Genomic DNA, 11,632 nt, shown 5'->3' with positions numbered 1-11,632 from the left:
TGCTTTGCTCCACCTTATTTTTTCTGGAGATAGTAAATGCCCTGAGGCTCTGACCTAGCTTCAGGAAAAGAGCCAGTAGAGTGGGTTCACGAAAAAGAAATTACCCAATTGCAGATTAGCAAAACTATAAGAGGGATTAAGAAGTGACACAGAAAAGGAACACCCTGAAAGTGTGTATATAAGGGCCAAAAAGGCAGCTTGCAAATCCATGCTTCACTGGCACCTCTCCTCTTCACCTGGACAAGCTAAACATTTGCCGGAGCACCATGTCTTGCTCGTCTTGTGTCTCCTCTTCCAGCGCTGGAAGCAGTGGCTTGATCAGGGTGTCTGCTGGTGGAAGCAGCTTCAGCAGTGGAAGCAGATGCGGTCTGGGGGGTGGCTCTACCCAGGGCTTCTGAGGAGGAACCGGCAGCTGTGGCCTGAGTGGGGGATCCAGCAGTGGCTTTGGAGGCAGCTTTGGAGGAGGTTTTGGTAGCTGCTCAGTAGGAGGTGGTTTGGGAGGAACTCCAGGCTCTGGGGCTGGCTTTGGTGGAAGTTCTGGCTTTGGTGGGGGTTCTGGCTTTGGTGGGGGCTCTGGAATTGGTGTTGGTGCTACTGGAGGCTTCTACAGCTATGGGGGTGGTGGGATGGGGGGGTGGGATGGGAGGTGGTGCTGGCGATGGGGGGCTTTTCCCTGGAGGTGAAAAGCAAACCATGCAGAACCTCAATGACCGCCTGGCTAGTTACCTAGACAAGGTCAGAGCCCTGGAGGAGGCCAACACTGATCTGGAGAATAAAATCAGGGAGTGCTATGAGAAATTTGGGCCTGGGTCTGGAGATGGTGGATCTGGAAAAGATTATAGCAAATACTATCCAATAATTGAAGATCTCCGGAACCAGGTGAGACACTATCCACTAGTGAGTTTCTATTATTTCTGTATCTTTTGCTCTTATTCAGATCTTATACCGTAATGAAGATTTCAAGTCAAGGAATTATTTAGAGACATAGTTGCTTGTTGTACATGTAAAATGGGACTTGGTGTGTTTTAACTATGACAGTATTGTATATGACATCCAACCACACTAATTATCTGTTTGCATCTCAAATTTGAGTATTTCTACATAAGAGCAAAATTTATATAATGTGCAAGGCAGCTAATTAACATGTACATATAAGAATGGTGGCAATGAGTCAACACTAGCTTAATCTGATATTTTCATGATTAATTCTAGCAGGTTGACATATTTTAGTGTCTTGCTAGATTTAAATCATCTTTACAACTGTTTTTCTTCCTAGAAAATCTGGTGCAAATATTATATGAGCATGTGGCAGAATCTGAAATGTTTAGCCACTGCTGTATGGGAAGTATTTTTTTAAGGACTTTTTAGAAGTAAAATTCATTTTTTGTACTATTTTCTGAAAGAACTTATAGAATAACTGATTCTCCAAAGCAACAGAAATAAGCAGAGGGCTGTGCTCTATAAAACAATGTTCCATGCCTATTCCAGTAAATGTGCAAACTGTTACCTTTTTGGCAGAAAGATGTAGTCCAACTACACCAGATTATCAATAAAGATGTCATTACTGAGCAAGTTTTCAAAGCAATTTACCTTTAAAAGCCAACTCGAAGGACATCTATCTACCCTCACAGGTGGGCATGCAGACACAAGTAAAAAGCATCCATGATGTATTTACTATTATTGCCTTTTCTAGATCATCACTGCCACTATTGAAAATGCTGGGATCGTTTTGCAGATCGACAATGCCAGATTGGCTGCTGATGACTTCGGACTGAAGTAAGAAAAGAGAAGATTTGCAAACAAATGTTGTGGGAAAAATAAAATGGAATCTGTTTCATTTAGTCTAAATTTAAAGAACTGTCTTTTAGGGGATCAAGACCTAAATTTACAAACATTCCAAGAGTAGATTTTAAAAACCATCACTCCACTCCAATAAGGAAACAAAAAAAAAAAAAAAAAAAGAGGCAAATTAAGGATGAAATGTTTGTTCTAAAAAAATTAGCTGTCAACAGAATTAATATTCGGTTCATAATTTTCTTTCCAGGGGAAAAATTCCTAAGAGAAAACTTAGTAGCCTTCGCTTATCAAATAGTTCAGAAGCGGGTGCCTGGCTGGCTCAGAGAGGCTTGGAGCTCTTGATCTCAGTTGGGATCGTGAGTTCAAGCCCAGCGTTAGGTGTAGCGATTACAAAAATAAGTAAGTAAGCAAACAAACAGCTCAGATGAAAAATCTTTTTCTTGAATATGGAAGAATGGATGGACTCTGAAATGCTCTATCCTGCCCTCCTGCTGTCCTTTCCAGGTATGAGAATGAGCTGTATCTCCGGCAGGCCGTGGAAGCCAACATCAATGGCCTGCGGAAAGTTCTGGATGACCTAACCATGACACGCTCTGACCTGGAGATGCAGATTGAGAGCCTCACCGAGGAGCTGGCCTACCTGAAGAAGAACCACAAGGAGGTAGGAACATGTTCCACATTATTAAATGACTCTGGCCTACCTATTTTCCCCCACATCCATTCTGTAAAAATAAAGTAAGTTCTATCTAAATGGATTTCCAACTCCTATGATCAAGGAAAAAAGTAGTCATGAGCAAATTATTTCTGAATTTAGTGGGAAGCGAGGGTAGCCTTTAGTGTCCTAGTTTCAATTTTTTGTTGGCTATGCACATTTTAAGAAGTCTTTGCTTTTCTGTTGTTATCACTGTTGTCCTTTTCTCTTCACACTAGGAAATGAAGAGTATGCAAGGAAGCTCCGGAGGGGATGTGACCGTGGAAATGAATGCTGCTCCGGGATTTGACCTGACCAAGTTACTGAACGACATGAGGGCACAGTATGAAGAGCTGGCTGAGCAAAATCACCACAAGGCTGAGGAGCAGTTCAACAAACAGGTAGATTACCACTGCTGGGTGCCTGAGCCGGCGGTCACACGCAAGCCACCTCCTCTCATTTCCTAGCCTGCAGTGATGGCATTTTATTTTTCTCTAGAGTGCATCACTGCAAGCACAAATTTCTATGGACGTGGGGGCAGCCAGTTCTGCCAAGAATGAGATAACAGAACTGAAATGTACTTTGCAAGCCCTGGAAGTTGAGCTCCAGTCCCAAATGGCCATGGTAAGTGCAAAGAGGTTTGCAACATCTCCAACGGGGAGTTAAGCGATCCCATTTTCTTTCTTTGCCAAGTTGTTCCACTTGGCACATAATGAAAGCAGCATTAGGAGAACTCACTTGTGGCTGTAGAAAGCCCAAGACATTCCAGTTAAAGATAATGTACTTCCATAGAAGATTTAGCTTAAAGAAAAACAGTCATGTCAACAACAATTAAGGAACCAGTGATAGAACAACATAGGTTGTAACTTGAAGGTGTACTTCTCTTAGCACCTTATAAAAAACGAATTTTTCATCATGGAGATTTGATTTGCTTTTTCTCTTAGAAAATCTCCCTGGAAGGAATCCTGGCTGACACAGAAGCTGGCTACATGGCTCAGCTGTCAGAAATCCAGATGCAGATCAGCAGCCTGGAGGAACAGACCTGCCAGATCCAGGGCGAGACCAAATGCTAGAACGCAGAATATGAGCAACTGCTGGACGTCAAGACCCGCCTAGAGATAGAGATTGAGACCTACCACCGCCTGCTCGATGGATTGGGAGGGTAAATGAAAGTCATGAGCCCACTCAGTGCATTCCTTGGTGTACTTATGTTATGAAACCAAGAAGGGGTCTGGGGGCTGGACTTGGTTTACAAAGTCACAGTGGGGCACCTGGGTGGCTCAGTTGGTTAAGCGTCCAACTCTTGATCTCAGCTCAGTTCTTGATCTCAGGATCGTGAATTTAAGCCCTGTGTTGGGCTCCATGCCCAACTTAAAATAATAATAATAATAATAATAATAATAATAATAATGTCACAGAGACACAGTCAAATCAGAAGACATTTACCTTCATCAGGGAGAGCCCCCTGCATGGAGGGTTTCTCCCACCTTTGCAAACTACAAAGGAAAACAATTCTTTTTTCCTCTAGTGGTTCTGGTTTTGGAGGATCTGATTTTAGAAACTCAGGATCCAGAAATACAGGATCCAGAAACATGGGATCTAGGGATTTGTCCATATCTGGTGACTCAAGATCTGGAAGCTGTTCTGGCCAAGGAAGAAGTAAACATTTTTTAATGTTCATGATCATTTTATAATTTAAAAGTAAAGGCATGTTTCATTTGTCTTATAAAAAGTATATACTATAGTTTACAAAATCTTAACCCAGAGAGAACTTACTTAAAGAATGCACCTGAATGTCTCTTGATCTGGGTTTCTGTGATCGTTTCCAGACTGACATTGTGATTCTGTGATTTTCAGATCCAAACAAGACCAGAGTGACTAAGACCATCGTGGAGGAGGTGGTGGACAGCAAAGTCATCTCATTTCAAGTCAGCAACGTGTCTGAGGTGAAAGTAAAATAAGCAATTTCCAGATCAGCAAGAATGTCTTTTAGAGAAAAACCGAAAGGACATGAATGAAGAAATCATGTCAATCTCACCATTTTTCTGGATAACTTCAGGCAAAGGTTGCATCCAGAAATAGATGAGCAAGCAATTTTTCTGCATCCTCTTTTTTTTCTTACTAGAACCTTCTTGAAAAAGTTGAAATGACAATTTTGCTCTAATTGTTTTCATGCTTCAATAAACTTACTATTTCAAGTTAACTAAATGCTTCCTGAAATTTTTAAAGAAATTCAATATTTTACCTAGAAATAAAGCTATCAGTCATGATCTCGCTTCATTGCCATGTTACTAATATTAATTCATTATTTATATAATACCTTCTTCATAAAAATCAAGATTGTAGCCATGTGGTATGTGGGCATTTCTAACAACAGCTCACTGGAACTTAGTGATAGTTGAAATTGGACCTTAGTGTCCCTAAAAAAAGTCGTGGGAAATAAGATGGGATATGTGATAGGGTGCCAGATTTCTGAAAACCTTGAAAGCCCCAAAGAGGGAAGATATCAGATACTTCTACCCTTAAAAAATCTAGCCACATCTCCAAGCCAAAAATTGTCACTTAGCCAAGTTGGTGTTTCCTTTTCCCACGCTCCATTGCTGAAGTTCTTACCCCTGAGTTGGCCACATGGCTCCATCTTGTCTTGCTTGGGATAATGAAGCCCATTAAAGTAGGGCAGAAGGTGGTACAGAGTCAGTCCCAGGAAGAACCAGACACAGGACAAAGCCAAGCCAGGTAAGGACTTTCCCACTCAAGGAATTTAATAGGACCAGATCACAAATTAGAGAATCAACCCCACAAGCCAGTCCTCGAGAAAAGAACTTGAGACTTGGCACAAAAAGCCAAATTTAAAATTACAAAGGATAAACCTGAACATAATTTATGCAAATCGTACCTTCAAATATAAAATCAATAAGAGCTGTATGAGAGTATCAAACTTTAATAATCAAAAACAACCCAGAAAATGTAGTTTTCCATTTGCTAGGCATATTGAATAAAACCTAAAAATGAACCTACAGGCACACTGAGACTTCAGCTTAAATAGATAACCACAGAACAAAGTTAATAGCTAAGCACAAAACCACTACTCAAAAAGAGCAATGTTGTCTTAAATCAAACATATGTTTCCCATCAAGCCATTGCAGTAAATTAAACCTTGGATATTTTTCCTGTACTGAGAAGTTTGGAAACATGAGCCAGCTGATCTAGGCTGGATTAATGGTGGGAGGACACAAATGGAAACCAGTTGTGTGCAGGCTCCAGCGCCTTGGGTCATCATGGCCACTTCGGGGAAGCCTCTCTCCATGAGTCTTCCCAGATGCAGTCTTCTAGTCCTAGGTACCACCTGGTACCTACGTTGATGGCTTGTATTATCCTCATGTCAAAGCAACAATATGCAGCTACTCTGAAAATCATCTTTAGGCAAAAACCCTCCTTCTGTGTTTCCTTGGCATGTGTCAAGATGCTGCATTTGTACTAAATGATCATTTACAGAAAAGGCCAGAACATACTGAGATGCAGTAGGGTATGTTTTGAGCATTTCAATTTTAAAACTGAAATTACTGAACCATTTTAGACCATGAAATTTAGAGTACTGAATAAAATGTTAAGGATAGGGTGTTTGCACATTATGACCTGCTCTAAAATCACTTCAAAACCACATGACATAAAACTGCATATGTTTTTTTCTGGAACTCTAAAGTTCAGCAATCCATCAACTTTTAAATGAGAGTGGACTTACTCAAGAGCAGGAAGAGCCAGCGCCTACTTGCATAAGGATTTTCATCTGTTGACTTTTGATCCAGAGATTCGTATAGTTGTTGTCATTCTGACCTCAAGGGACAATGGACAAGAATGGACATGGTATCCATCCTCACAAAGATTAGAAGCAAGAAACAAGGTTTGTGGTAGGCAGAGAAGAGGAAACAGCCAAAGGATTTGAGACTCTATGGAAAGTAGCCTAAACTTGCTTAATGACTTCATGGAATTAGATGCTGTTCAAAAGACCTTCAAGAGAAGACAAAGTGATGAATATAAATCACCCAGAATGTAGCTCGAGTAATATTTTCCAAATAACCTCCTCAATTAACAAAATACTACTGCATGTAATACACTTTAAAAAATTATCAGTGGCTCAAATGGGACACTTGAAAAATATTGGTCAAGCCCTTTTAAAAATAACTTACTCTTTGTAATATCAATGGCAATATGAAATGGTAAGGTGGAAAGGAGCAAACACTGAGATAACACTTCAACCAATTGTTTTTATATTAGCATTTAAATGGCATAGAGAGGACAAGCCCAGAATGTATCACTGATCTATCATGTGTAAAGTACATGGATTCCTGGGGAGTGGGGGGGGGGGGTGGTATTTCATTAACCAAATCACAAGGAACATGAAAGCATACAGGAGCTCATTAAAACTGCACTAGAACTGCATCGCACAGCCCCAGCTTGCTTCTTACTGACACTGTAGAGCTAGGGAGTGTTTCACAACATCCCAACCTCTGTCAATTCATTCTTAAAACCCTAACCTTAGAAACATGCACTGCCTTTAGCTTTACTCATTGCTTGCAGCTAGCTGTAAAATAAATTACTTCAAACGATTTTATGTTAGTTTGCCTAAGACCAAGAAGTCAGATTTCCGTGATGGTTTTTAGGCAAACAATGGCTTTGTGGCACCGTTTCAAGATAAGGTAACTGTGCTTTCCCCACTGAGTGTTCTACACCCAAAAGTTTCCATGAAGATCAAATATTAATACTTGTGATATCTATAATAACAACATAAAAATCACACTTTTTTTCAGACTTTTATATTCAAGATTTTATTTTTAAGTAATCTCTACACCCAATGTGGGACTCGATCTTACAACCTGAGATCAAGAGTCACATGCTCTACCAACTGAGCCAGCCAGGAGCACCTACAGAGTTTTATTTTATTTATTTATCTTTTGCCCTTTTTTAACTTTATTTTATTTTTATTTTTATTAATTTTTTAAGATTTTATTTATTTATTTGAGAAAGAGAGAACAAGAGATAGAGAGCACGAGAGGGAAGAGGGTCAGAGGGAGAAGCAGACTCCCTGCTGAGCAAGGAGCCCAATGTGGGACTCAATCCCGGGACTCCAGGATCATGACCTGAGCCGAAGGCAGTCGCTTAACCAACTGAGCCACCCAGGCGCCCTATTTTATTTTATTTTAACTCAATTAATTAACATACAGTGTATCATTAGTTTCAGTGGTAGAGTTCAGTGATTCATCAGTTGTATATAACACCCAATGCTCATTAATTACATCAAGTGCCCTCCTTAATGCCCATCACCCAGTTACCCCATCCCTCCACCCCACTCCCCTCCAGCAACCCTCAGTTTGTATCCTATGGTTAAGAGTCTCTTGTAGTTTGTCTCCCTCTCTGATTTAATCTTGTTTTATTTCCCCCCCCTTCCTCTGTGCTCCTCTATTTTGTTTCTTAAATTCCACATATGAGTGAAATCATATAATTGTCTTTCTCTGATTGACTTATTTTGCTTAGCATAATACCCTCTAGTTCCATCCATGTCGTGCAAATGGCAAGATTTCATTTTTTGATAGCTGTGTAATATTCCAGTGTGTGTGTGTGTGTGTGTGTGTGTGTGTGTGTGTGTGTGTGTGTGTGTGTGTGTATACACCACATCTTTATCCATTCATCTGTCGATGGACATCTGGGCTCTTTCCACACTTTGGCTAGTGTGGACATGGCTGCTATAAACATTGGGGTGCATGTGCCCCTTCGGATCACTACATTTGTATCTTTGGGGTAAATACCCAGGAGTGTAATTGCTGGGTCACAGAGTAGCTGTTATTTTCAACTTTTTGAGGAACCTCCATACGGTTTTCCAGAGTGGCTGTACCAGCTTGCACTCCCACCAACAGTGTAGGAGGTTTCCCCTTTTTCCACATCCTTGCCTACATTTGTTGTTTCCTGACTTGTTAATTTTAGCCATTCTGACTAGTGTGAGGTGGTTTCTCATTGAGGTTTTGATTTGTATTTCCCTGATGGCAAGTAATGTTGAGCATTTTTTCATATGTCCGATGGCCATTTGGATGTCTTCTTTGGAGAAGTGTCTGTTTATGTCTTCTGCCCATTTCTTGATTGGATTATTTGTTCTTTGGGTGTTGAGTTTGATGAGTTCTTTATAGATTTTGGATACTAACCCTTTATATGATAAAATATTTGCAAATATCTTCTCCCATTCTGTCAGTTGTCTTTTGGTTTTGTCGACTGTTTCCTTTGCTGTGCAAAGCTTTTTATCTTCATGAAGTCCCAATAGTTCATTGTTGCCTTTGTTTCCCTTGCCTTTGGAGATGTGTCTAGCAAGAAGTTGCTGTGGCTGAGGTCAAAGAGGTTGCTGCCTATGTCCTCTTCTAGGATTTTGATGGATTCATGTCCACATTTAGGTTTTTCATCCATTTTGAGTTTATTTTTGTGTGTGGTGGAAGAACATGGTCCAGTTTCATTCTTCTCCATGTGGCTGTCCACCCTACAGAGTTTTAAAAATTTGACTGGTGGGGCGCCTGGGTGGCGCAGTCAGTTGGGCACCCAACCCTGTGTTCTTAGGGTCATGAGATCGAGCCCCCCTTTGGGCTCCATGCTCACGGTGGAGTCTGCTTGAGATTCTCTCTTCTTCTCCATCTGCTCCTCCTGCTTGTGCACTCTGTCTCTCTCACTCTCTCAAATAAATAAATAAATAAATCTTTAAAAAGAAGAAGAAGAAGAAATACAAAGTTGACTGGTGACTTTTATTCCAATCTCCCACGCAGAATAGAAATTCTTCCTGAAAGATTATTCTAGGCCTCCAGTCTCTGGTTAAAGGTGCCTAGAGTTTGCAAAGTTCATGACTTGGAAAGGCAGGTTATTCGATTTAAGAACAGGTCTAAAGTTAGAAATGGTTTCCTTACATGGAGCCAGATCTGTCTCCCTGTGTAACTTCCAGCAATTTGATCCTGGTTCAGGCCATGTGTCTTTTCTTTTCTAAACAAAAATCCCAATTTCTTGAGCCATGCCTCCTCTGACATTGTTTCCATATTTTTCATTATTCTTCATTAACTGGACCACACATGTTGGATATTACAGACATATTTGCAGTTAATTAGTCCTCTTAAAACTATGGCACCCAGAATTAAACACAAAGATCAAGAGCACTGGGAGAATGGCCCCTGGGCTTTTGTAAATCTTTTGATATAGTCTAACTTCAGCAGCCATGGCATGTTCACAATTGCTGAGCTGGAACTTTGACAGAGAGACTTTATTCTTCACCTGATGTTTTATTCCCCCTTTCTTTTTTAACTCACAGAACTTCCTTTTATTATTCCATTTGCTTTACAAACTCTTACCAATCGGGGGTCATCATTTTACCCTGAAAGCTTTTAAAATATAGTTTTGATTCTCTCATTCAACATATTAAATATGTTTGTATCATTCGGAAAAAAATGCAACAAAGCCGAAAACGCAAGCCATACCACACCAAAGCCCCCACCTGCCAATCACAAATATCAGCTTGCCATCAATGTTTCTTCAATAAGCCATCTGAATATTTTATTTTATTCTGTGTTAAATTGTTTCAATGTTAACAAAAGTTTTAAGAAATGTTTACTTGGTGAGTAGGGTGTTTGAAGACATAGGAACAGGCTCAAAGTCCCCTTAAGTAAAATGAAGCAAAGGTCATGCGGGGAAAGAATATCAAGTGACACGGAATTTATATACCAAAAAATATCACCTTTTTAGTGTGACAGCTTTAAAGATGATAGATAGATAGATAGATAAATAGATAGATTTATTGCACTGCCTCTGACAATAGACATAATGAAGAAGAATGTGTTTCGTAATATGGAAATCATGGGGGAGGGGCTTCCTGTTATAAAAAGGCATCTGGAGAGAGGAAGTAGGGTATGTTATGCTTATTATCTCCAAGTTTAGGTAATCTGTTGCAATTCAAAATCTGCATACGTTGAATTTACCAGCAGAAGGAGCAAGGGGTAGCCACAGCAGAGGTTTACAAGAACCTGGAGAAACTGAAAACTTTGTTATTTAATAGTTTTCAAAACATTATAGTGCATCAGTTCCTCCTTTTCTCTTTAACTTTCTTGGGGATCCTGCACTTTCATAAAATAAGAATATACTGTTAGATATTATTAATCACTTCAAAAGCCCAAAGCAGGCTTTGAGAAAAATTTAAAACTTAAAATTTTTATTTTCTTACAATTGACAAAAGCAAGAAAAAAATAACAGAAGAATATTAAAAGGAATCTGACCATTTTCTCTTCCTATATTTTATTCTTATTTAAGACAGGATACATCCGGTAAGGATCGACCACTTTCTGTTACTTCACCAGAAATCCCTAAAATTGGTTTCAGATACCTTCATCTGAAAAGATGGTATATTTATCATATAATGCCAAGGGAAAATAAATTGTTTTAAGCACAGTCATCAAAATGCATGAGGACAGAAATCCAATAAGTGAAACATGTTTAAGTAGGCTGATAGCCTGCAAATGTTATCTGCTTCACTTCTCCAGTGAGAGATAACAAATATCTGAAGGCATTTTCTGTGTTTTAAAATAAATAAGACACTCTATGGAGTTCAACAAACAATTAACAAAACCATAATTTAGTATTACAGATGTCACTGAAAATCTTTCAGGTGATAGTATCAGAGAGGAAACACCCACTTTATCAGCTAGAAAAGGAGGTACTAACTGATACTCCCTAACACTCTCCTGTAGGTTGGGCTTTGCAGGATTGAAACCCTTCCTTCCTGTCTCATTTTGCCCAAAAATCTAGTCTATGGCAATTAGATTCTGATCACAGGAAAGAAAGAATCCTAGTGGTGGGGGAAGTGGTTCAAGTGGCTCCTCAGATGGAGCTTTTCACACCAACTTTGGGGGTGCCAGCAAGGGAGGAGGTGAGGGTGGGTTGCTCTCTGATGAGAAGGATACAATGTGAAACCCTATGACCCTCTTGCAGTCGGTCTGGACAAGATGGCGCTCTGGAGCAGGCAAGAAGTTCACTTGAATATAAAATCAAAGCATGGTGTAAGAAATTTGGATCTGGGGCAATGGCCAAGAAGTAAAACAGGACTAAAGAAGTATCACCAGATAATTGAGG

General features: G+C 39.9%; 1 protein-coding gene across 1 annotated transcript; it reads left to right on the top strand.

Annotated features, from left to right (window-relative positions):
• Window positions 1-266: 266 nt before the first annotated feature.
• Window positions 267-4,550, top strand: KRT24 (keratin 24). Its single transcript, XM_027568480.2, is given in 9 exon segments — window positions 267-629; window positions 631-879; window positions 1,694-1,776; window positions 2,302-2,458; window positions 2,728-2,889; window positions 2,987-3,112; window positions 3,433-3,650; window positions 4,017-4,147; window positions 4,346-4,550. Coding segments are annotated over 9 exon segments (1,593 nt in total). The 3' UTR covers window positions 4,450-4,550.
• Window positions 4,551-11,632: the final 7,082 nt, after the last annotated feature.

The sequence above is a fragment of the Zalophus californianus genome, chromosome 16 (assembly GCF_009762305.2).
Source record: "Zalophus californianus isolate mZalCal1 chromosome 16, mZalCal1.pri.v2, whole genome shotgun sequence".
NCBI classification, from domain to species: Eukaryota; Metazoa; Chordata; class Mammalia; order Carnivora; family Otariidae; genus Zalophus; species Zalophus californianus.
Note: the sequence above shows the minus strand (reverse complement) of the source record. Positions and strands in the feature narration are given on the sequence as shown.